This window comes from Cucurbita moschata, unplaced genomic scaffold (assembly GCF_002738365.1).
Source record: "Cucurbita moschata cultivar Rifu unplaced genomic scaffold, Cmos_1.0 Cmo_Scf00003, whole genome shotgun sequence".
Classification (NCBI taxonomy): domain Eukaryota; kingdom Viridiplantae; phylum Streptophyta; class Magnoliopsida; order Cucurbitales; family Cucurbitaceae; genus Cucurbita; species Cucurbita moschata.
The window spans coordinates 742,537-768,479 of record NW_019268519.1 but is presented as its reverse complement, the minus strand read 5'-3'; the positions used below and the strand labels follow the sequence as shown (position 1 = coordinate 768,479).

Sequence of the window (25,943 nt, the reverse complement as noted above, 5' to 3'; positions counted from 1 at the left end):
ATTCTTTGGTGACCTCTTTCTTTGTTAGCATTTTTGCATCCACCTTTGGTAGGCGACTTAGAGTTGCTCCGACTTTTAATTGTGTAAAGTGTTTCTTCTTCACTCCTCATGTGGTGCCTCCATTTTCTTAGCCATGTCTTCTTGGCTGAGTAGTAAAATTTCTAACTGTGATGATTGAACGAGTCATCCTTGTATAATAATAACAAAACTTTTATATTCTAGTCATAATCAATTGGTGATGATCTTCTTCATTCAAGTTTCTCCAACGACGGACTTTAGATCTAGTTCATTTATCTCCCGACAAATCGACTTGACTCTATGGAAGTATTGAGTAATCATCATATGAGATTGAACTATACGTATAAATTGGAAGAAATAATAATGTGTTGTGAACTATACATGTAAAGACATTGAACTATAAGTATAAATTGGAAGAAATAATAATGTGTTGTGAACTATACATGTAAAGACATTCAAACATATAGATAAAAAGACAAACATGACAGTGGAATGAAGAGAAAGAAGCATCATGAAAGAACATTGAACGACTGTGCTCCTCGTGCAACCTTAATAAACACATCCTCTAATGTTGTGTCAGCCAGACCCCAAGCAAAGACTGTGAACCTACTCTTTGCATTTTCCACAGCTTGAAACACGTCAGCAATTCGGACCTCGTGTTTGGGCAGTTCATATTTCTGAGTTCCAGAGATGTGGTAGATCTTACTAGCACTGGGAGACAGATGCTTCACCATATTCTCGACATCGACGTCGTGATTTGCAGATACAGTCATTGTGAATATATAAGATCCTCCATATCTACCTTTGAGCTGTAAAAGACAATCCAAGTACATGTCAACAGTCATGTCAGAAAATGTAAAGCTAATCAGATTGGTTTGAGGATTTTGAAGCTTTGGGGCATAATTCTAGTACCTCTTTAGGATTTCCTATGCACTGCAAGCCACCGTCGACAAAGATTCCTAATCGATCGCAGAGGACTTCTGCCTCCTCCATGGAATGTGCTGATAATAGAGGAAAAATGAGCTTGGCTGATAACATTTTGTGATGATAAATTGAGTTCATTGAGAAGGAGAAGAGAGGTACTGGTCAGAATTATGGCTCGATCTCGCTTTGCGCGCTTCACGACATTCCATAAACTGTTTCTTGAAGCTGGATCAAGCCCAGTGCTTGGCTCGTCCATGTAAACGACCTTGATAGAGTTGCAATGAATTTGGTATTAGGACTAACAATGAGCTAAGAAGATTATAAGAAGATCAGATGAAAGGAGCTTACTTTGGGGTCTCCAATTAGTGAAATAGCAACACTAAGCCTCCTCTTCATTCCCCCACTGTACTTCCCAGCTTGTTTATCTGCAACTCCTCCATGATACAGATTGACACCCTTCAAAGACTCTTCCACTGCCTGTGCCAATAAGATTGAGTTAGAAAATATGGATTCAAAACTTCGGAAAAGAACAATCATCGATAAACTATTGAGATCCTCTCCGAACTTTCTACGGTCGATCATTTTTAGATAAGTGATGTAGTTCTTACTTCAGTTAGTGCGGAGCCTCGTAGATTCTTAAGTCTACCATAGAAGAGTAGATGCTCTCTTCCTGTGAGTTGTTCCCATAGCAGGCTACATAATTGAATAAAAAAAACATGAAGAACTTTAGAGGTTTTAGTCTTGAGACAAAAATATGCAGACCGCACCAGATATTGAGCTTACTCATGCTGTGGACATACACCCATGTTAGTATATATCATATCCATATCGTTCCATATATCCAGACCTTGGACAAACGCCGTGCCAGCACTCGGCTTTGTGAGGCCAATCATCTATATTAATCCAAGCTAATGAGTACGCAAAATGTATAATGGGATGACATGATAATTCTAACACAAATGAGGTTTCACTTGAAGTTTTCATCTTACCATACTGATAAATGAGGTTTTCCCTGCACCATTTGGACCGAGCATGCCGAAACACTCCCCTCGAGGAACAGCAAGAGACAAACCTTTTACAGCAAACTTCTCAGGATTTCCATCTCTTCCTGGATAGACCTTTTTGAGATTGTCACACACAATGGCATGACTCGTATCTGGTTCTAGTATTAACTGTTCAACCTTCTCCCTCTACGAAATAAAACAGATGTGCTGTTAATGCTACCAACCAACAATTGCAGGCTGCAACAACTGGATCAACATGCAAGTCTTTGACTCGTATCTAGTTGGAGAGGGTAACGATACATTCTTTATAAGGGTGTAGAAACCTATCTCTATCTCGAGTAAACATGTTTTAAAAACTTTGAGAGAAAGTCTAAAGATGTCCATATCTGTGTCTACCTCTTGAATGACGTCAGGTTGTTCCATATCAACAAAGGCTTTAGAGCCTTGCTTTCGCAAACTTGGCAACCGAAACGATGCAGCGGCTTTTTTCCGAAACCTTCTCAAGAAAAATAGAGGACTTTTCCCACCACCAGAGGATGAAATTTGATCTACATAATATGCAACCAACAATACCAACAACCACTCTACAACCATGATAATCATCACATCTTGCATCCCGTTAAGTTCGTCGCTCAACTTCCCCCAACGCATTCCATCACTCCCCATAAAGTTTCCAATGAAGGAATACTGTGCAAACTCGTATAATCCACGATACAGAGCAAAGCCAGGGTATAACTCCAATACTATAATCCAGGCATCTACATACACAAAATGAGTTCATGTTAAGTTCTTAGATAACCATCACAAATAAGACTAAACATTTGTGTGAAATGTTTTCAGCTTACTTGGAAATGATGGGTCTTCAAGAAAAAAATGAAAAAGGAAGCCGCCTAAGAGCCCCGATCCGAATACGAGTATGTAAGCTATGACTGCATCATGTTTAATGCAGAAATGACAATAGAGGTGAGTAAAGTGTGGTTGTAAATAGTAAGGGACAAGTGGGTATTAAGCATCAGAGAATGAAGGTGTGTATACCTGCAGCAGTCTTTACATTTGTGAACCATGCTGCAGTTAAGAAAGCCAAAGAAATTTGCAAGTTTATATAGAGGAAATAAAACACAACTTGGATGCTGTAGTCGTTCAATGTGAAAAATTTTAGACCTGCAAGAATATCAAAGGATTAAGCAAACAGAAAATCAGCAGTAAAGCTCCAAAGAGTAGAGAAGAGCCAGAGATGTTACCTATAACTGAGCCAAATATCACAAAACATAGCATGTAAATGGCAGATATTGTAAGGAAATATGCATAAGAGATCAACCAATAAGGCCCGTCGCCAAGGCCATGCATTTTCATCATGATTCTCAGCTTCTGTTGCTTCTCGTAAACCAATGATGTCAATACAACCTACATCAACAGTAACATTAAGAAACATAACTAAAGCAATTCTCTTAAGGACATGCATCTCAAACTCAACTCTCGGTTTTGGACAAGGAAATAATCTTACAGGGAAAAGCTGCAGAACGACCCAAGTAAAGAAAAGAGTGCCAAGCAAAGAGGATAGATCGAGCCTGAGCTTGGATCCCGCCTTTGGCATTTCTTTCACGAACTCAAAAGGAATTTCTGTTCCTGGTCCGACCAAATTTTTAAGGTAGCCATTGGTTGCCTGCAAAACCATCACTAGAGTTAGTGTTGTTTATCAGACATTCTCCTCTGGAGAAATAGAAATAGAGGAGAATTATAAACAAGCCTACTAGATTCACTGAGCGTGGAACACGCAGTAATGTCGGAGGAAAATATCCAGATTCGTTTCTGATACTTGAATTATACCAAACGCTAACATTAAAGCTATTTGCATTTGAGTTTAAGAAATCAAAACCTGTGAAAAGAGTAAACCATGAGTTATAACATAACAGCCAAAGGAAAAAGAAAGCTACTATGTCTATGCTGCAATAGGTATCAAGTAAATCAACCTGCAAGGATTTCATTAACTTTCCCCTCTGAATTTCCCTTATGAAATCCTTTATACATCTCATCGTTGACCTCAGAAGCACTGTTGCGCCACAAGTGTAAGCCTTGAACACATATAACCTCTACATTCAAGCAAGAGAAAAAATAAAGAACATTGAATACATAGGACTATATCAATAACACTCCTTTTTCTTATCTTATTATAACTGATTGTGTGGATTGATAAGTGTGTCTGATCATGAGTATTACGCACTAGCTTTGAACTCAGCCTTCTCTAATTTTTGTTTTTGCTTCGATGGTTGGGAGGGAGTCCCACGTTCGCTAATTAAGGGAATAATCATGAGTTTATAAGTAAGGAATACATCTCTATTGGTATGAGGTGTTTTGGGGAAATCAAAAGCAAAGCCACGAGAGCTTATTCTCAAAGTGGACAATATCATACAATTGTGAAGAGTCGTGGTTCCTAACATGACTCTAAGGTTGTAACAGCCCAAGCCCGTGGATATTATTCTCTTTGGGCTTTCCTCTCAAGGTTTTGTTCTCTTTGGACATTCCCCTCAAGGTTTTTAAAACGTGTCTGCTAGGGAGAAGTTTCCACGCTCTTATAAAGAATGCTTCGTTCCCCTCTCCAACCGATGTGGGATCTTACAATCCACCCCTCTTTGGAGCCCTCGTCCTCGCTGGCACTCCTTCCTCTCTCCAATCAATGTGGGACCCCCAATCCATTCCCCCTCAGGGCCCAACGTCTTTTATGGCACACCGCCTGGTGTCCACCCCCTCTGGAGTTTAGTCTCCTCGTTCCTCTCTCCAATCGATGTGGGACTCCCAATCCAATCCCCTTCGGGGCCCAACATCTTGGCTGGCACACCGCCTGGTTCCTCTCTCCAATCGATGTGGGACCCCCAATCCATTCTCCTTTGGAGGCCAACGTCTTCTCTAGCACACCGCCTGGTGTACAACCCCTTTGGAGTTTAATCTCCTCGTTGGCACATCGTTCGGTGTCTAGTTTTGATACCATTTGTAACAGCTCAAGTCCACCGCTAGCAGAAATTGTCCCCTTTAGCTTTCCCTTCCGGGATTCCCCTCAAGGTTTTTAAAACGCGTCTACTAGGGAGAGGTTTCCACACCCTTAAAAAGAATGCTTCGTTCCCCTCTCCAACCGACGTGAGATCTCACAATGACGTACTTTGTTCAAGGAGATCATTGCTGAGGGTTATTGAGAGGAGTAGTCTCGCATTGGCTAATTTAGAGGAAGATCATGAGTTTATAAGTAAGTAACACCTTTTGGGGAAACCAAAAGTAAAACCACGAGAGCTATTGCTCAAAGTAGACAATACCGTACTATTGTGGAGCTTCGTAATTTCTAACCAATATAACCAACCCATCAGAGGAAAATTGAGAAATATATCTCAAATAATGAGCTTACCTTTAGGCTTTTCAACAGACATAACAGGAACAGAAACAGTCAGAGAAGAGTTTCCTGTGCACTGAAGTTGCACATTATACAAAGGAAGGTTTGAAGCAAAAGCTGGCTCCAGAAAGTTGTTATCCTTAATCATCGTGCTTGAGCCCTGGGCATTTATAAAAGCTACAAGGTTGAGCAGTTCAAGATAGAAGTACTGAATACACAGACCAGATACTATGGGAAGAGACAAAGATTTAACTACTCACCACCACATTGAAAGCTAAACTACCTGAAACATTGTTGGAATTGAGAATGAATGAATTTGTGACCATGCTTCCAACCAAAACTAGCCAAACAAAGAGACAGATCATAAATATCCATGAAGAACTATAAAAACATCAATGAATTCAACTGCATATGCAAAGACAGATTATTCATTAGCATACTTTCTCCAAGAGATTGATTAGTTCCAGTGAAAAGTACAGTTGCAGGACACGTCCCCGTTCGCCTGCACGACTCGTCCGGTAAGTCCATAAATGGATTAAAACTGGCTCTAACAGCACGAAACTCGGGAGCTGGCATTTGCAACAAAGGAGGCCATTCGGGTGGGCTTTCAATTGGGCAACTGGCAGCTTGTTCCAAAGTTGAATATTGAACTCCACAGACTTCTTCACAGGTACCATCTGCATTAGTATCAATACATGTACAACCACATCTGTATTTGGGCTTGTCCAATTCATTGTTGATCAATGATTGAAGGAGTACAAGTAACAAACACAGGAGAAATGGGAACAAAATGAGGCGAACGTTCGTCATCATATTGCGTTTCTGAGGAGGGAAACAACCACAAGTCAGCACACAACATAAGAGCTACTTTGCTGAATCCCATCTTATACAAAATGAATTACACTTGTTAGAAGGAAACAAGCAGGAATTGCCAATGCCAAAGAGATCAACAAACCAATTCAAACTGTATGAACATAATGAAGAAAAGAAGAACAGTCTCAGAGATTAAAGAACATCAAAACGAAAACCCACATCAAAGAACCCTAGTTCTACGGATTTCATATAGAAATCAAAAACATAAATGAGAAATGATCCGTCATATTAGAAAGACCTGATAAGTCAAGTTCTTCCTGAGCAGAGAATTGGCTTGAGTCCAGAAACTGGCGGGACCAACAGAATGATCCGCCATTTCTACCCCAGAAAAGCAAAGAACTTCAGCAACCAGAATCCTCAAGCCCCTTCTTTGTCTTTCCAACAACTACCCAAAGCTCCAACTTCCCAAACGAACAAAACTGTTAAGTCCCCTGTCTTCTAGCTCCTCTGTTTCGCTAGTTCTCTTTGGACAGCGGGAATGCCTTTAGTTGGGATCGAAGCTATATCCTGAAATTACGATATTACCCCTACTCTTTACATAATTTTCAAAAATGGTATTATTCCGGCAGGCTAGCGACCGAAAGGACCGAAACGAAATTACGAAAACGTCCCTGACGCTTTTTTTTTAAAAAAAAAAACATTAATCCTTCCTCTTTTCGAGCATAAATTTATGTCATAGTTGATGAATAATTAAATTAAGAACTAAAAAATATTAAAATATATAGAATACTGAAATTTGGGGATATTTTGATTACTAAAAAATAATTAGTTTATTAATCCTAATTAGTTGAATATGAATGTTTAATTATAATTGAGAAATATTTTATTAAGATGCGTGCATTATAGATTTTAGTGCACATTAAGCTTGTTTTTTTTTTTTAATCTTCAAATAATCGAACACATTTTCATATTTTATTTATAGTATAAACTATTAATTAATTCGTAAGTCAAGAATTAAAGCGAAGTCAATAGTGCATTTTTTCAGAATTGTGTATATAATAAATCTCGAGTGACATTAATTAGATGGTAATTTGGATAAATTTAAAATTTATTTACTTTATATTATAATATAAACAATTATTTTGGAATAATTAAAAAATAAATGTTTAATTATTTAAAATTTAAAAAAAAAAACAATAAAATAAAACTGGTTTGGGTGGCAGTAGTATTAGGAGCTAGGACCGAATCCGACAGAAACAAAACTGGTGCAATTCGAAAATAAAATAAAATAATATTTGTTTAAAACAAAATTAAAGAGCTTAGCGTATAAGACTTATTAAATCAATAATCACAACGTTTACTTAAAATGAAAGCGATATTAGCAATATAAATGGTGTATATAATCAAATAGAATAACCCTACTTTATTATTTATTTTATTTTTATTTCTATTCTTTTTAACATACTTTCTTCATTATCACATGAACGACGACTTCGTATTATATTGACTTATACTAAAAAGAAAGGAAAAAAAAGATCGTGGCTATTTATTTATGTTTTAATAACTTTTCTTAAAATATGTTATGCACCGATAAAATATGTTAGGTCAACGCTAGAATAACCGAGTCAGGAAGTAAGGGACGCGTATTATGTCTCACAATCACGCTTAGGTTTACAAAGTGATTGTGCGACACTTACTCTTTCTTTCGAGTAGGAAACTGGCTTGAGTTTAGGTCGGAGGTGGCACAACAACCCTATCTTGCAACCAACATCCCTGATTTTAGAGAAATTGATATTCATTTAGATGAAATTCTTTAGACATTCTTAAGGAGAATTCAAGATCTATAAATTGATATTCATCTTCGTATATGAGATGTCCTAAGAATAATCTATTGTTTATCTTGGAGCATTAAAATTAACTCATGATAAACTGACATTCATCTTTGTATATAACCAATCTAGTCACATTGTTGAGGTATACTCATCATTAAGTTTTTATAGAACATTACTTTTGAGTTGTCGTTACTGATGAGATGACTATATGAAAGCTGCCTCATTGTTCTGTATTGGCATTCAAAACCTTAACATTATAGATACCAGTCGAATCAAGGATTTGTGGAAATTTTAGGGATAGAGACTGCAGAGACCTGTCCTAAAACTAAAGGCTCGGATTTTAGGGACAGAATAGAGACCTATCATGATCATAAATTAGCGTAATTGACGTATAACATCTATCGAGGTCAAAAGTTTGAATCTATTTACGCATAAATTTAAAAATAAAAGGACCGAAATAATATACTTTTAAAAAAAAAGGAGTAGAAAATGACAATTGTCGCTAGAGGAGACAGAGCTGGGCCACGATGGTGGGCCGCCATCAGAGGGGTCCTCGGCCCAGGAGGTCAGTCCAGCCCAGAGAAGGCCCATTGGACAGAACTGCAAAAGCACGCTTCCTTTCAATCTCAACGGCTTACAATTTAAATTTGAAATTCGAATTTGTGAGCGTATTTTCTTTTTTTTTTTATCCTTTTTTTCTTTAAGCATCCGCAAGTCGCTGTGGGGCAGGCGTCCGTTTTTTTCTCTTTATTCCGAAGCTGCGGTTAGAAATTTTAATCCCTCTCTTAATCCTCCACGTGTCATCATTAGCATTTTATAACCAGCGTTTAATTCGTACAAAATCATATATTTACACGTCGCTCTGTACACGTGTCGCTCGGACAGCGCGAGTTCATTGTTAAAACTTAAAAGATATGGATGACAGTTTCTATATTTTCCCGCCTAATCCCTTTTTTTAATATTTATTTTATTTTCTCATTTGGGTATAAAATCCCTAATGGAGAGCTGCACTCATTAGAATCTTTGTCGTCTACAATCGGAGCGGGGGAGAGAGCGGAGAATTCTACTTTTGAATTCCAGAGAAGCAGGGCCATGGAAGAACCCATCAAGGAGCAGCAATCCACTCCACTTCCAGGTTTAATTTGCTGAATTCTCTTTTGTAAATTTATGCCTGCTGTTTTAATTCTCTTTCTTAGCTGATTTTTTCCCCTTTTGGTTTGGATGAGTTAGGGAATTCAGCGAGACCCAAGCTTCAGCGCTATGCTTTGCGATCGGGGACTAAATCGAGGGAGGAGATGCCTCCTGTGCCTGAATTGTCGAATCCGCCTTCTTCTGCCTCTAAAAGGTGGTTTACTCTGTTTATTTCTAACCCTACTTTACTTGTATCGCGCGATTGATGTTTGTTACTTGTTTCGCGCGATTGATGTTTGTGCGTTTAGTTGCTCCCTTAATTTCTCTATGATGATGTTTCTGTGTTAATTGATTTCATATGATGGGAGGTTTTGTTGATCAATAGATTTTACCTTAATTTGGCTTGATCGTGTTTGATACTCTCAAATAACTGTCACAAATCTTTACAAACCGGTAAACTGTGATGTTGATCAATGGAAAATCCACGATTTCTCCTCATAGTTCCGTAGTTTTGATGATAGTGCTATTTGCTTTGGCATTTCGATATGTCGTTGCTGTCGCCTGTTGACTAATTGGAGAATGCTTAAGATTAAATCGATTCTCAGCAGTTTCCTTTCGTATTGGGTAATGGTGTCTACTTATGTTCTTCTCTCGTTCGGAAATTGAATATTCTGAATCTTCATTCCATTTATCATAACTATCTACACCTTTAGCTGAAGTTTCTGCAGCATCTAACTGTGCTGTTTGACATTATTCATCAATTCTTGTCTGTTTAAAGCACTAAAGATTGATTTATTGTTTGTTGGAGTTACAGGGGTAGAACTATATCCAGTGTGAGTAAAAGTATTGGAGTTCTTGATCTATCTGCCAAGGACAAGTCGGCTAAACCACCAAGAAGGCTGTCAATTCCGACTAAAAATGTAAGCCCAACTCGAAAATTAGTTGGCAACATTACACCAATATCCGAGGTCCGGAGGACTGCCAGAAACCAGGGGAAAAGTGACACTCCTGTTTCTGACGTTTCACGGTCGTCAAGCAGGAAAACATTCAACATTCTGTGTTCTACATCATATTGGCTATCACAGATCAAGCTCTCTGAAGCTGCTTCTAAGCATTCGGTGTCACTTGGGTTTTTCAAACTAGCATTAGAGGCAGGGTGCAAGGTAATAATAATGTTTTCTGGAACTCTTCTTTGGACTGTTTGAGTCTGACCCAGCTTGCAATTATGGGAGTTTTGTTTCTCTATGTTAACTCTATACTTATAAAAAAAACAGCCTCTTCACCGAATGCGTGATGAACTCAAGGCCTACATAGATCGGTGCAATCTTAATGCAAGTGAACAAGCAGTGAAAGATTTGCTTGAAAGCTACAATGCAGCAGAAGAGACAGAGCAAGTGCAGGTTTCTGAAACCTTCTCTCAGGGGCCTGAAGTGGGAACAAGGTCTTCAGATGATGAAGTTCATAGCTCTTCCTCCACAGTGGAGCCTAGAAATCTTAAACCAAAATCCTTAAGCACTGAGGTCAATCAGAGAAATTTAACTACAACTCCCAGGAATCGGGGCCTCTGGAGTAAAAATGCTACTCCAAATTCAACTTCAGAGACCGTGAAAAAACCTGTGAAGAAACCCCAAAAGCCAAACAAGCAAGAACCCATTCAAGGAAGGGAAAAAGCCAAGAAACAGGTGAAGAAACAGCTCAGCGAGAAAGGCAAGTACAATACAATGATTCTGTACAGTTCCAATCATTTACTACAACATTGCATACTGAAATTTTTATATTTGTTAACAGTTCCAGCCAGCACGAGTCCTGAAGAAGATTCAGTGCAATCAAACAAAGAAAATTTGGTATAGCGATTCTTTTTCCTTTAACCTTAAGCTCCTCAATCCAATTCGTTTCCTATATCTCTTCAAATCATGATATGAACTGTCGTCCTTGCAGGAGGCTCCCCAAATTGAAGTGACATCGACAGAAGTGATATAAAGATCAGGGATTCTGTTTGGTTTTTGTAATTTGTGTGGTTTTGAAATGGGGTGATGGAGTGAAGGTGTCAGCCTTTGTCATTTGGTGCGTGCTTTCTTCTTGTTATAAACATAATAGTTTATAAGAGACATGTCCACTGTTGCTAAATACATATATATACATGAGGCATTACTATCATCAATTGTAATGGAATCTATGGTAGTTGATTCATTGTTGCTTAAGCGTTTCAGCTTGGATTTTGTAAATCACGCTGCTGTGCTAAATGATATATATATATATATATATATAAATAGTTTGGAACAATTATAACTTTACAGTGTCCTTCAAGTTAGAATCAAAATAGGTAAGAATTATTATCCTATTGTCCAAGCGGGATATTGTCTTTTCTAAATTTTTTTTTTTTTTTTTAAGTTTGTCCTCAAGGTTTTTAAAATGCATTTACCAAATATAGGTTTTCACGTCTTTAACCTTTAACCCTTAACCCTTAAAAAGAATGTTTTATTCTTTCTCTCCAACTAGATCTCACAATCCAATTCGTTAGAGCTAGAGTTTGTTACTGATACTCTCTCACATGGAAAATATAGCATAATTTAATAAGTTAGTCCAATCAAATTATGACATATAATTTGAGTTAATTTAGCTCAAAATCATTAAATGGAAATTTAAATAATTCAAAGCTATTAAAACAAGTCGATTCAATTCAAATATAAAAAGTTGAGTCTAGATTCAATCAGCTCTAGGTCCATCAAATTCATAAAGTAGGTCACCCGTCATTTATAGAGTAATCAAAATTTAGAGCATTCGATAGGGAATTCAAAAAAGCTTCAAATTCAACCACAAAATCTACGGAAAGAAGAAAATTTAGAAGATCCCCGACTCAAAATTCAAAAGATTTAATGACTGAAAGACTTCAAGAAATTGATAGTCTCTATCTTCGGAAAATAACTTCAAGAAATTCAAGTTCCACCACAAAATCTATAGAATCAAGAGAATTCCAATTCCTTTAGTTTGAGAATAAGTTTGCAGCCCTTCATATTAAAGTCTACCTCTTAAGAAAAAGCATCAAAAGATTGTACTTTAGAGATCGTAACACAAACTCCAAAATCAATAAATCAATTCATTTCCGCGTCATCAAATTATTTCGATAATCTCATGTGAACAAATATATCTTAGAATTTGATATCGTACTAGTTGGAACTAAATCGTAAAAGAAAATACAATATATAAGATTAGAAATAAAAAAAAGATAACAAACTAAAATTAATGATCAATTCTCATAACAAAAATTGTCTATATATGAACATTTCTTGACAAAACCAATGGCTAAAAGTGTTGCTTTCCTCAAAAGAAGATGAGTTATTTACAACTCTCACAAAGTGTTCAAAATATTCATCGCCCACATAGTTTCACTTGGTATCATCGTCTCTACTGTCACCAGGAGATGAAGGACTCTTGGATGTGGAGTATGTCAACGATGGAGCTGCCTGAAACCCCATACTTCCTTGTCCCTGTGCTGCTTGGACATAGCTACTCATTGCCTGAACCGCCTCGCCCCCATTTCCGCCGCCGATGATCGAGCTCAGGGCAGCCGCCAATGCTGATTGGAAACTCGGGTCGGACGTAATTGCCTTGGTTGCTGCTGCTATCGTGTCCGGTAGAGGCGGGGGTGGAGGAGTTGAAGGTTTGGCAAATTGTTGAAGGCAAGCTTGGTAGATGTTAGTATGGGGAGGGAATTGCTTAGCAAGATCTGATGACATTCCTAATACATTTTTGTTGATATTAGTATTCCAAGACCCAAAATCAAGGCTGGTGAAGGGATATTTTGGGGGATAAGTTGAAGGGATTTTGTGGAAAGGAGAGGAGGAAGAAGAAGAAGAAGAAGAAGAAGAAGCTGAGGGAGGATTTGAAGTGAGGTCTAAGGTGATTGTGGGATGGTTTAGAGAAGAAGATAGCATTGAAGAGTTTGACAAGTAGAATTGCTTTGAATTGGTGTACATGTTCATTCCATGGAGATTTGCAGACGCTGTCCCGATCGGTGAAGGGTTTAGTCCCGGCCGAGAGGTCGAGGTGGAAGCACCCGAGAGGAGCATTGAGGCGGCGGCCGACGTGGTTGAAGCCATGGCCATGGCTGACACAGGTAGAGGGTGGTTGTGAGTTCCTTCATAGGTGGTGATTAGTATTGAAATATCATCAACACTCCTTTGCACCTGCACATAATATATGCATCAAAATCTTGTCTTGAACTGAGTTCCGAGAGCGAAATACTCTTTACAAGAACGAAATACTCTTTACAATGATGTGGAAACCTCTCCCTAGCAAAGGCATTTTAAAAACCTTAAGGGAAAGCTCGAAAGGGAAACCCGAAGAAAATAATATCCGCTAGCGATGGACTTAGACTGTTGCAAATGGTATAAGAGTCAGACACCAGGGTATGTGTCAAGGAGGAGGTTGAGTCTCAAACATGGTGGACATGAGGTGGTGTGCCAGGAAGGACGCTGGGCTCCAAAGAAGGTAGATTGTGAGATCTCGCATCGGTTAGGAATGAGAACTAAATACATTTATAAGGGTGTGGAAGCCTCTCTCTAACAGGAAAAGTAAGGGAAACCTAAAGAAGATAGTATCAGCTAGCAATGGACTTAGACGGTTACAAATGGTATCAAATCCATCGAACGATGAACTAGCGAGGAGGCTGAACCCGAAAAGGGGTGGACATGGGGCAATGTGCTAGCAAAAACACTGGCTCTAGAGGAGGGTGGATTGTGAGATTCCACGTATGTTGGGAAGGAGAACTAAATACGTTTGTAGGGTATAGAAACCTCTCTCTAACAAACGCGTTTTAAAAACACCCCAAAGAGTACAATATCGGTTAGCGGAGGGCTTGGACTACTACATAAGCATTTATTAAAAGTACCTGCTTCCTAACCGGGCAAGAGGGTGCGCCGGTGCAGCGATAGTACGCTCGAGGGCAAGGATTTCCTTTAGCAATCTTCTGCCCATATTTTCTCCATTGACACCCATCGTTCAGCTGCGCAACATTATTACGTTGTTCTTCATTTCAAACCCTTTTCATAAATCAATACACATTTGCTACAATTCCATTATAATCACTAACCGTTGGCGTATCACACCGAGCCCGCACACAAACCCTCGTCTTCTTCGGAGGATTCTGCTGAGAAACTTCATCCTCTCCGGCCGCCGGCGCAGCCAACCCCTTCAAGACTTTACCCGGCGGCCAAGTCTGTCCGGCATCTTCCTCCTTGCCTTGTTCACTGTCGGCCGGACTTTGAATGTTTTGAAGATCTGGCTTTGTTTCAGGGCAAGTGTTCTTGTTTTGGTCGCTTGAGGATCTTCCCAATGTCAGTGAAACCATGTCCTCAACTTCTTCAGCTGCCTCGTTGTTTATGGTACTCATATCATGGAATTGCCTTTTGAGGCTCTCGTAATCCCTCATCATTTGATCTAAACACCTTTTTAGCCGCTGGTTTTCTTCCTTCACTTCCCTCATTTCACCTTTCGCCATTTTTAGCCTTTGTTCATGCTCATGATCCTGTCCATTCATGGAGAAAAGAACCCATTTTCTTCATTAATTCATGTTCAACTCCTAAAATACCACAAACCCAATAAAGATCTAGCCCTTCAAACCCCAACAAATCACCGACATTATCAATTCTTCGACAAAATGACCATATTAAGAATCACGAATCTCCATAATGATATCATATTCTCCACTTTGAACATAAGCTCTTGTGATTTTACTTTCTACTGGTCTCATGTCAATGAAAAGAGTGTTCTTTAGTTATAAACACATGATATTTTTAACAATTCTATGTTGTAAAATACGATACAACCTTCAAAGCTCTGATATCACTTGGTGTGAGTTGAAATGCTACAACCACAAAACTATGATATCAATTGTTGTATCAATAGCAGAAGCAAGATCGAATATACTCACAACACCAAGAAACGGAATTTAGACAAAGAGACAAAGATTTACACGTGAATACCTCACTCTCACACTACAAAGTCTCCCACCAAAAGTTTCTCCCAAATGTCACTCAAATTTAGATATATTCAATCTCTTAAACAAACCCTTTATACAGGGATAATTCATGTAGAATATTAATAAAAAAACGATTATAATCAGGATTAATAACCAAAATAAATAAGATATTAATTAAAATGGTTATAAATTATATTGTTTATGACAATTTACAACATTCTCAACATTGTATTACCTTGTACGATACAATGTCAATGTCGGTGTCAAGTTGGTTACGAGGTACAAAAGCTTAGAAATTGAATTGGCTATCATTTTACCTCTTCCTTCCAAGTTGAAGAGGCAGATGCGAGTGAGAGGGGCTCCATGGAAGGCTTCTCCAACTCAGCCATTAAAGGAACCTATATTGAATCGTCAACCCAATTAATTACCTTATTCAATACTCAAAAAACAACAACGAACTTCAAATCATAACAATACAACACAAACCCATCAATGATCAATCAACACACTAAAACTTTCTCCACGGCGTTTCATTTTTAGTTAATCCAATCAAATTCGATCTGGGTTTCAACCATATAATTATTAAATAGCTTGATTGATGATAGATTGTTCATACATCTTCATTAAATTAACACAAAACCCATCTCAAATTCATAATTAAACTACGTGTTTATTGATCTTTACGAAGAACATAGGATATTATTTTACAAAAAAAAAACAAAAACAAGAAAGATTCCTTCCACAAACTCAAATAATTCAACAAAAGACAAAACAAAATTTGCCTCAAAGTCAAGGCTTGAATCAACAAGAAATTTCAAGAACAAAACATCACCTTATGTTTGGGAGCATGTTCTTCATCTTCTCCAGCTGATTGAACTGCATCAGCTGTGGTTGGCAAAGGTTGAGCCTCCATGAAACCCTCTTCTTTTGTTCTTCAATTACTTGCAGTGTTTGACCTCTCTCCCTCTTCCCTTTGTTCCCAAGAAAACTACAAAAAAAAACATAATAATTTTTAAAAAAAAGACTTGAGATTCAACTCATCCTCAAATCCAACACAAATCGAAGCACACCCCTCTCACAAACTCTGCAACTTACATTATAAAACTCAAGTGGGTTATGGCGCAATGGCCGGAGAGAGGGCTGAGTGTAAGACTTGGGTGCTAATTATAGGGTTTTTGAAATATATATATATATATATATATATATATATATATATATTATATTATATAAGTTTGATTAATGAATGCATGTCACATGGGGATTGGTTCAAAGGTCAAAGTTGTAGGCAATGCCGTGTGCTACCATGGGTAATCTTAGTTGTTTTCTTTCTCATCTCATCTCATCTCATCCATTGTCTTGTCCTTATGTTATGTTGCATTCCTTTTGTCTTAGGTCAAAGCATTTGAGTCTTATCATATGCCCTTCTTTCTCATTATTTCAGTCTATGCCTTTGACCTTTTGTTTAACGTCATATCCAATACCATCTTCTTACCTACTTACAATGCAATATTAATGTCATTAGAAGTTTATCCGAGTTGGGTTGAGAAGATCTTTTGGACCAATCTAAAGTTTCGAGTTGGTTGAATTTGTAACCCGAGCAACCCGAATAAAGTTTTCAACTCAACCCTTGTTACATTCATATCTAAAATCTCATAAAACTCAAATATCAAACATTCACCCGTCACCATGCATCACTACCATCAGTTACAAAAGTAAAATATTCTTAACCTTCATTTTAGTTTTAAAAGTAGAGTAAGATTGAATTGAGTTCATCCTATTTTTGGGTCAACCTAACTAAAAAATGTCAATTAACGAATCTTTTTTCAAAAATTCAACCCAACACAATTTTTATCGATTAGGTTAAGTAATCTAGGTTGGTCGAGTTCTCTAGAGTCATATTAAACGAAGGTTACTACCATTTTACATGATTTTTAAATAAAGGGTCTTTAAACCCATTAAAGGTGTTTTATTTAGATGAAAAAATAATGTATGGTGGAGTTTCTATAAAAAAAGGTTTATAAGTTAAGAAAAATAAATAATAATAATGAACTTGAATATTCGCGCAGATGGATATTAAAATGTAAAAATCCTTGCAATGACCCGACCCGACCCGGCCAAGCAGGGCAACATAATTTTGCCGTATATTGTGCTGACCAACCTCGGGATCGAAGCCGTTGACTAGCAATTATTGTGGATGAATAAAATATGTATTAAAATGTTCTTTCATAATTACTATAAATGAATTTCTTTTTACTTTCAACCAAGTAATCAATAGTAAATGATAAATAAATTTTGTAATTAAATAAAATATGATATAAAAGTTGAAGCGGTCGAGATGTGATTAGTTAATATGTGATTGTTTAACAAATTATATAATGGTTAATTAACGACATGGATTACATAGTTGCGTATTTGACTTGGAGAAGTACGGGTTTTTAAGCATCGGGACGCTATATTTGACCAAACCCATATACGAATTACTTATGGGGAGGGTTTGGTATGTTATAATTAATGAAGAAACTCACAAATAAAATAATTTGTGTGATTTATAATTATTTTAGATAGGATGAAGGGCAATGGATTTGAGAAGTGGACTTTGATGGTGTTGAAGATGTTTTTCAACGTTTTGTGTGTAATGAAGAAGCCAACTTGTTGAATAAGAAAAAGACGGCAGCTTTTGACCCTTTATTAATTAATTTATTTATTTATTTTGTCCCGTTACACAACTTTCATGTTAGAAACACGCCATTGATTCTATCACATTATCCACGGATCACCTCGTTCGCTACGTTTTAATTATTGGCTAAATTTTTTTAAAAAAATATTCCGTAAATAATCACGCAACAATTCTAAGTAATCGTCAAACTCTCGACACGGATATCACTCGTGCATATCAATTTCATATTCGTATGCATATTACTTTACGTGTTTATAGCTTTTGGACATGCAATCAAACATTGCATGAATTTTATGTAACGGGAGGTCTTACGAAATTCACAACATCTTTATTACGCTAAAAAAATGAAATTGATCATGAACGTCGATCACATTTTCAATTCGAATATGTATCATATAAAATATGTTTGAGATTTAAAATGTGTTTGACACCATTTTCCAAATTTAGCACTAAAACATCTTAATAATAAAGTTCCTAGCCACATTAGTAATCAAAAAGTTAGTTTGGTCCCACATGATTCTTAAACTTAATTCAAAGTTTATAATTGGTACAAAGGATAATTAAGAAGCCTATTAACTCATTCTTGCCCAACAACGTCCTATCTCAAATAAGATCAAACAGTAAACAAACATCTCAAGTCCACCGTTAGTATATATTGTCTACTTTGATCTGTTACGTATCGCTGTTAGTCTTACGATTTTAAAACGTGTTTACTAGAGAGATGTTTCCACAAACCTTATAAGGAATGCTTCGTTATCCTCTCCAACCGAAGTTTCCACATCCCACATTGATTAGAGAAGAAAACGAAGTATTTCTTACAGGGGTGTGAAAACCTCTCCTTAGTAGATACATTTTAAAATTGTGAAGTTGACGACGATACGTAACGAGTCAAATCGGACAACATTTGATTCGTAATCATATAACCCAAAATTATATTTGAGGTTGTTAGGAAGACTCAACAAGTCAACCAAAATATTTCAAATGGCCTTTAAATTATTTCAAACCTATCCCCAATCCCGAGGAAGAGGTTATAAATTGCCCAAAAAAATGTGTAAAAATATCCATATTTCATGAACACTTCTCTCTATATTTAAATTATGTTGTCATTTTTATTTGTATATTTAATCAAATGAATTTGAGAAGAGAAAAGAGGGTTATTTTCGCATTAAAATTTTTCCAATGCCAATTAGTCAAAATTGATTATGTAATGAGTTGAGTTGACTAATCATATTGTTTTCTTATCTCAATTTTGACTAACCTTTTTTTTTTTTTAAGAATTAAATTTATCATTCATTTAATTATTACTAATTTCTTGAAATTGAATTGTTTGGGTCATTTAGAAGGTGGGCTTTTGACACCTCAAAATCTGGGCTTATTAGCCTGAAGCCCAGCCCACATTATTTTTACTTTTTAATCCAAAATATTGCATATCGATTACATTTTTTTTTTATCCTTAATTATAATTTATAATTTATAATTATTAAATAAAAATAATACAACCTAACTATTAACCCAATATTATTGAAATAAAGTGTATTTTCTTTAAACCTTTTAATCAAACTCATATACAAACTCATATATAAAAAAAGTAGATGGAAGCTGGTTTCAAATAATTGAAGTTATCACACCAACCCAACCCAAACTATGAGGACTGAGTTGGGTTGGATTAGCATTAAAGGTTGGGTTGGGTTCATTTTTCAGAACTGGAACTGAATCGGTTTGGTTTCGGGTTTGTGAAATAAAACTTTCAGGTTGACCGAGCCAAACAAAAATATATTAAGAATTTTTTTTTTTTTTTTTTTTACAACAGGACAACCTAATTGGAACCCAACCCAACCCGAGTTACAAATCCAACCCATCACAACTTTTAGTTGGGTAAAAAAATTACTCCAATGAACACAAGCTGAACCATGCTAGTTGAAGTGATGGGCATTTGAGAATGGCGAGTGGCGAGCGATAAGATTTGGTTCAGAGAAATAAACAAATAAAGAAAAGGGTAAGAATGAGTATTCCCAATAAGGCTATTTCTTCCACTTCACCCACCGGACCCTGTGTTGGGTTCGCCCAGCATCTGAGTCCGGGCCGCCGTATACCAACACTCGTAATTTTCCCAGGGCGGTGGCGGAGGAGATGGGGTGGGGTGGTTTGTCAGTCGCCGGCGATGGATGGGTGCAGAGCAGACCACGGAGGCGCCGTCGAGACCATGGAGACTCGAACTTTCCCGGCGGTTCCGACGGTGGGCTTGGCGACGGAAAATCTGAGGGGGTTGGTGGCAAAGTTGAAATCTGAGAAACCGGCGTTTAGTTCAGGAATTATTCGGCTCCAAGTAAGCCTCCTTCAAACCCTCCCGGACCTCTTTCAAATGCCTCGCATTACGCATTTCTTATCTCTTCCATGTACGTGGAATGAGAACCGCCACGTGCGGCAATTTATTTATTTATTTATTATTATTTTTTTAAAAAAAAATTTAAGGGTGGCTGTAACATTTCTTTTCTCTCCTCTGTTTGAAATTCTGTTGACTTTGTGCACATTCTGAGACTGAAGGAGGGTTGACTATTTTCCAGCTGCCAATCCAACGGCACATTAAGGCGATTGATTGGCTTTGTTCTCAGCCTCTGCTTCTTCCTCGTATCTTCTTCTCCGGCAGGAGCAGAGCCATTGATTCTGATCCTCTCCCCGCTGTCAGCTCCAATGCCCACCACCGCCTCGCCAGCGTCGCAGGTGTGGGCTCTGCAGTCGTATTCTGCCGCCATCATCAGTTTTCGAACTCTGATTGGGCGTCTATAAAGAGGTAAACTCATTTTGCCTCTGTTTATATTCACTCCGCTATCTGTTCGACGAAATGCCTAGGCTAATATTCTGTAAATTATAGGCTCCTGTCAAAGAAATGCCCCCTGATTCGTGCTTATGGAGGTATTCGCTTTGATTCACGTGCGAACATATCGCCTGAATGGGAGCCTTTTGGCTCGTTTTACTTCATGGTCCCTCAGGTACAGACTTCTTTCTCCAATCTCGTTTATCGCAATTGGATAATGGACGCCAAAATCACAGGTTGAGTTTGATGAGTTCGAGGATGATTCGATTCTTGCCGCTACTGTAGCTTGGGATCATGCTTGTTCTTGGACTTGGGAAAATGCTGTTGAATCGCTTCAATCCACAATCGAACAGGTCGACTATTTCATACAATTTGATTCTCTTTGTTCATTGCATTGAAAGGAAGAATATTCTCCCATAGATAATCACTCCCTACTAAATTTCTTATCATTCAGGTTTCTTCTGATTATGTAAATGTACAAAGAGATCTTCCTCAGATATCCATACTTAGCCACAATCATGTTCCCACCAAAACATTCTGGGATCATGCAATTAACAGGGCGCTGCAAGTGATTGACCAATGCGACTCAGATCTTACCAAGGCACTCACCAATTCTTCACTCTTACCACAAATTTATTTATGTTTCTATTCATCAGTAAAATCGGCTGTCTGATCTTATGCATTATATTTAGGTCGTACTTGCACGCAGTACCCGAATAGTGACGAGCGTAGATGTTGATCCTATTACATGGGTTGCATGTTTACAGGTAGCTATTGCATGGGTTGCATGTTTATGCAGTAATTTTGTTTCCTGAGTCTAGTTTTGATCGTATCAGAAAGAGGGGAAAAACTCTTATCAGTTTTGTGTCCAGCCATCCAATGCTCCTGCCTTCATAGGAAATACGGTATGTAACAAAATTTCATACGCTTCATTATATCAGTCAACCATTTCATTTTGTTGCCTAATTTCAAAATGGGGAATATCTGTGATCCGGCTGAAGATGGTACTCATTAAAGATGTTTTCAATTAGTTTCCTACTCGTTTTGGTTTTGTAATATTTATTTTCTTACTAACTTTGGCTTTGATATGTTCGTAATAGCCTGAGCGGCTATTCCATAGAGAAGGACTTAGTATTATATGTGAGGCCTTAGCTGCAACCCGTGCTAGAGGCAGATCGGCTATTGAAGACCTTAAAATAGAACAAGATTTATTATCCAAGTTGGTTTCATCTCTAAATTCTTATTTTGTCTACTCAATGATGCTGTAACCCTGTTGCCTCAACCAATGAGCTGCGGGCGAGAGTTTTCACTAACTCTACTTTCTATGTGCAGCCCAAAGGATGACCTTGAGTTTTCGATTGTGAGGGAAGCCATCAAAAGGAAGTTAGAGGCAAGTTTGAGCTTCAGTCTTGCTCTTTCGCTATCTTGCTTTCTGTCGATGAAATGAAACTTTCCCTTAAACAGCCTCCCCTAAATCGAGACTCGACTTCTTCTCTAGAGCTCTCGAACAAAGCACACCCTTTATTTGACACTTGTAACAAGGGCATGACTCTGATATTATGTTAGGAACCACATACCTTCACAATAGTATGATATTGTCTACTTTGAGCATAAGCTCTCGTGACTTTACTTTTGGTTTCCCCAAAAGAGTCACTTTTGGTTTCCCCAAAAGGCCTCATACCAATGGAGATGGTATTCCTTACTTATAAATTCATGATCTTCTCCTTAGTTAGCCAATGTGGGACTCCTCTCCCAATAATCTTCAACAATGGTTGTCCCTGATAACGACCTGTCCCACTAAGTTTGGTCTGTGGCTGCTATGAGCTATCAAAAATGATATTTGCAGTGCTTCCAAACCGTGAATTTGTTCTATTTTTTGTTATCGTTTTTCAAGCACCAAACAACATTTACATTGGTTTCTCAATAAGCTGCTGAAATTTATAGGCAATTACGAAGTGGACAACATTCTGAGAATATTGCAGATTCTTAGCCAGCTTAATCCTGTTTGTAGGCTGTATGTGATGCTGTAGTCGTTGAACCACATAAATCAGTTAGAAAACTTCCCAGAATTCAACATCTGTATGCCCAACTAGCAGGCAGATTGAGAACCAAGGATGATGAGGTAAGAATCTCCAAATATTTATGTCCCTGTAAACTGAACTTCCCTCACGTGAATATACCGCTCTAACTCTACTTTGTTGCTTGAAAAGTTTGAAATTTTATCAACGCTTCATCCAACTCCCGCGGTTTGTGGATTTCCAACAGAGGAGGCTCGAGATTTAATTGCAGAAACTGGTAAGGTTCATGAGTGCGTGATCCGTTCTATTAGCTCCCCAAGCCAATCCAAGTTATGGATGGTTTCCTTCAAAATGCTGATTATGGGTCTTGTAAGTCTGTCGTCTTCATCCTTCTGTATACATTTAAGAACTTGGGATATTTATGCAGAGTTATTTGATAGAGGGATGTACGCCGGGCCTGTTGGTTGGTTTGGAGGAGAAGAGAGTGAGTTTGCTGTGGGCATCAGATCAGCATTAGTGGAGACAGTAAGATGGCCTCTACCATATGAGCTACAAACTTAAATACTTCCATTGAATCCTTACTCGAATTTAAAATTTCTAGAGCTTAGACATCATTTCCATTTACAATTCTCTGAGTTCTTACAGTCTTTGATTATAGGGTCTTGGTGCCTTGGTCTATGCGGGAACAGGGATAGTAAAAGGAAGCAATCCGTCTTTGGAGTGGGATGAATTGGAGCTCAAGATATCTCAGGTACTCTGGAACTTACATCTCTTGTCTCGAAAATGCTCTACTTAGTAGCTCAATTTTCATACCTTATACCTTTGATTTGCATATTTGCAGGTTACCAGATCGCTTAAACTGGAATTGGCTTGAAGCACCCACGTTTGATCGGTGAAGCTGTCGTCTGGGAAAGTAAGGGCCTAAGCTTTTCGATCAGGTTCCTTCCGGTTGTGGCTTGAGTCAGCAAATGGTTAGTTCGTTCTTCGTTTTGCTTTGCCTGTTTAGATCACTGTGCCACATTCATAACGTATATAGATAGGTGGCTGCTTCATTTAAGTATGATCGAATGTTTTAGAATCAATTACTTGTAGAGAAATATATTTGTACATTTATTGGAGAAACCACTAGTATTTAAAGTATTAAGAACAATTTCCAAAGCTCAAATGTAAATTACCGAACATATATGTCACTTGAAAACAGAAAACCACAACACACACTAAATACCATCAACTTAGTGAAATAGATTTGGACTAGTGAGAAGAAGAAGCACCCTGAAGAAGTCCATCGCGAATTTGCGATGCGACGTCTCGAACAGCTCCAGGTCCATGAGGTATAAACACAGAAGTGGACTTGGAAGCAGCTCCAATTTCTTTCATGGTGTCAAAATATTGGGTCACAAGCACCATATCCATAACATCCTTTGCCGTCGTCCCTGGAACATTAACAGAGAATCCCAACACACTGTCTCTTAAACCATCCACAATTGCTTGACGCTGTCGAGCAATACCCAAACCAGACAAGTACTTGGCTTCAGCTTCACCCTCAGCTCGCTTTATCTGCAAAATTTTCTCTGCTTCTGCCTTCTCATTTGCTGCCACCCTTAATCTAGCAGCTGAATGGATATTAGTAGTTAAATAATGAGACCTGAACTAAGCTTAAGGCAAAAAGGAAAAAGATGTCAAGTTTTTGAGTATCAGGGATTGGATTAGTACCAGCATTAATTTCATTCATTGCTCTCTTCACATGCTCGTCTGGTTCTATATCGACAATGAGCGTTTGAACAATCTCAAAGCCATAAGCCGACATAGCCTGAGAGCAATTATTCAAAAGTTACAAAACACTTAGAATTTGCTTCATTGAACGACCAAAAAAGTTTACCTTTTCAAGTTCATCTTCAACTGCTTTGGCAATATCATTTTTCTGCTCAAAAGCATCATCCAAGTTGAGCTTTGGAACACTTGCTCTAATTACTACAAATATCCAAGAAGTTTCTAAAGTTTAAAACAAGCAAGCTTACACAGATATGAAGAAAGAAGAACGCATTTAACTTATAGGTTTAACAGGAAAGGACTGGAGTATACCATCAAAAACATAAGCCTGGATCTGAGATCTTGTATTGCTTAGTTTGTAGAATGCATCGCTTGCTTTATCGGCCAGTGCTCGATATTGAATCGACGCAACCACGTTGACAAACACATTATCCTAAAGAACAAAACCCCCTTAAATTTGAGCAACAAGGAACTCCCAAGTCCTAAGATTGATAAATAAATTCCAAGGACAGTATAGCAGAGCAGTTTCTTATGACCATATCTCTTTAAAGTACAACCAAGAAATCAGAACACCATGGTATAGTCATTTCTGAGGTAACTCAACCAATAATCTTTAGAAATAGCTGTGTAGAACAGTAAATATGATGGTGAATGATGAGACAGAAATGGTACCTTTGTCTTGGTCTCACATCGGACATCCAATTGTTGCAACCGGAGAGACAGACTGCCGGCGACCTGAGCTCCAAGAAACCAAGGCAAACAATGGCATCCTGGCTCAAGAACTTCCTCATATTTCCCAAATCTCTCCCTGATAGCCACAGTGGATTGATCCACTTGAACACAACAAAAAAGATTACCCATATCGAATCAGAAATTTGGATTCACAACGAAAAATCTGTAATGAAATTGGAATCACGGGATGCTTTTATTAAAGTATTTTGCGTTTGAATCAGCACGCAGAATTGTATGAAAGGACGAGCGGTCTTGACCTTACGAAAAAGATATGAAATTTACCGAAGTAAACGATGGCCAAGTTCTTCCCTCCCTAAGTTTCTCCTATGAAAAAGAGTTTCTTGTTCAGCTGTCGGACCCACTTGGCCGGATTTTTATTTACTATTATATGTTTATTTCCTTTTGCAAGTTTTGTTTAATGGGTTGACCAATCAAATGTTTGATCTTGGAAAATTTATCCAATTATTTGCCATAATTTCTTATTTTTCCTTATTTATTTATTTTTTTTAATTTCCTTTAAAAAGAAAGGAGATATGTTTTGTAAGGGAGATTTCCCCCTCTCAAAGCAAAATCCTAACTTTATTTGGACTTCAAAATTTATTTAGTTCAATTAAAAATTTTTTAGATTAAATTGATTCTGGTACAGATATTATGAGATATTTTATATTTTTTTTTTTCTGATGATTTTTTTTTTCCATATAGAATTATGATTTGGACATGGTGGATGATGACTAGACAATTAAGCTTATCCACATCCTTTCTCAATTTAAGCATTGTTTTTAAAACACCCTTTGATTCTATCTCCTCTTTCCTTAAATACAAATTTTAGTGTTTTTTTTTTTTTTTTTTA

At 37.6% G+C, this 25,943-nt stretch overlaps 5 protein-coding genes across 8 annotated transcripts; 2 read left to right on the top strand and 3 right to left on the bottom strand.

Annotated features, from left to right (window-relative positions):
• Positions 1-453: 453 nt before the first annotated feature.
• On the bottom strand, positions 454-6,566 carry LOC111438800 (ABC transporter A family member 7-like). The gene is made up of 18 exons (XM_023076660.1): positions 6,437-6,566; positions 5,766-6,147; positions 5,586-5,665; positions 5,341-5,485; positions 3,917-4,036; positions 3,698-3,822; positions 3,451-3,609; positions 3,188-3,350; positions 2,982-3,107; positions 2,792-2,875; positions 2,343-2,704; positions 1,932-2,132; positions 1,726-1,835; positions 1,551-1,635; positions 1,291-1,419; positions 1,102-1,207; positions 931-1,019; positions 454-827 (listed from the first exon to the last, which is right to left on the bottom strand). Exons 1-18 carry the CDS (start codon positions 6,512-6,514, stop codon positions 528-530), a joined length of 2,844 nt encoding a protein of 947 aa, XP_022932428.1. The 5' UTR covers positions 6,515-6,566; the 3' UTR covers positions 454-527.
• A 2,408-nt stretch (positions 6,567-8,974) lies between these two features.
• On the top strand, positions 8,975-11,299 carry LOC111438695. Its single transcript, XM_023076546.1, has 6 exons — positions 8,975-9,105; positions 9,201-9,315; positions 9,916-10,264; positions 10,376-10,808; positions 10,890-10,945; positions 11,040-11,299. Exons 1-6 carry the CDS (start codon positions 9,063-9,065, stop codon positions 11,079-11,081), a joined length of 1,038 nt encoding a protein of 345 aa, XP_022932314.1. The 5' UTR covers positions 8,975-9,062; the 3' UTR covers positions 11,082-11,299.
• A 1,037-nt stretch (positions 11,300-12,336) lies between these two features.
• Positions 12,337-16,239, bottom strand: LOC111438669 (probable WRKY transcription factor 72). Of its 2 annotated transcripts, XM_023076544.1 has the most exons (6): positions 16,177-16,239; positions 15,914-16,069; positions 15,399-15,479; positions 14,194-14,628; positions 13,993-14,106; positions 12,337-13,288 (listed from the first exon to the last, which is right to left on the bottom strand). In XM_023076544.1, the coding sequence occupies exons 2-6, from the start codon at positions 15,992-15,994 to the stop codon at positions 12,488-12,490; spliced, it is 1,512 nt and encodes a 503-aa protein (XP_022932312.1). In that variant the 5' UTR covers positions 15,995-16,069; positions 16,177-16,239; the 3' UTR covers positions 12,337-12,487. The 2 variants fall into 2 exon arrangements, with proteins under 2 accessions (XP_022932312.1, XP_022932313.1); XM_023076545.1 differs by lacking the exons at positions 15,914-16,069; positions 16,177-16,239 and having other exon boundaries at positions 15,317-15,404.
• A 3,403-nt stretch (positions 16,240-19,642) lies between these two features.
• On the top strand, positions 19,643-23,741 carry LOC111438650 (isochorismate synthase 2, chloroplastic-like). 3 transcript variants are annotated; one of them, XM_023076530.1, is made up of 14 exons: positions 19,643-20,084; positions 20,323-20,549; positions 20,631-20,748; positions 20,810-20,926; positions 21,028-21,174; positions 21,266-21,340; positions 21,410-21,478; positions 21,674-21,792; positions 21,906-21,963; positions 22,585-22,695; positions 22,784-22,868; positions 23,019-23,116; positions 23,237-23,342; positions 23,433-23,741. In XM_023076530.1, exons 1-13 carry the CDS (start codon positions 19,761-19,763, stop codon positions 23,318-23,320), a joined length of 1,632 nt encoding a protein of 543 aa, XP_022932298.1. In that variant the 5' UTR covers positions 19,643-19,760; the 3' UTR covers positions 23,321-23,342; positions 23,433-23,741. The 3 variants fall into 3 exon arrangements, with proteins under 3 accessions (XP_022932298.1, XP_022932292.1, XP_022932306.1); XM_023076524.1 differs by having other exon boundaries at positions 19,648-20,084; positions 23,250-23,342; XM_023076538.1 differs by lacking the exons at positions 21,674-21,792; positions 21,906-21,963 and having other exon boundaries at positions 19,648-20,084; positions 23,250-23,342.
• LOC111438706 (hypersensitive-induced response protein-like protein 1) lies at positions 23,678-25,423 on the bottom strand. Its single transcript, XM_023076551.1, has 5 exons — positions 25,034-25,423; positions 24,674-24,794; positions 24,471-24,562; positions 24,305-24,401; positions 23,678-24,204 (listed from the first exon to the last, which is right to left on the bottom strand). The coding sequence occupies exons 1-5, from the start codon at positions 25,220-25,222 to the stop codon at positions 23,843-23,845; spliced, it is 861 nt and encodes a 286-aa protein (XP_022932319.1). The 5' UTR covers positions 25,223-25,423; the 3' UTR covers positions 23,678-23,842.
• Positions 25,424-25,943: the final 520 nt, after the last annotated feature.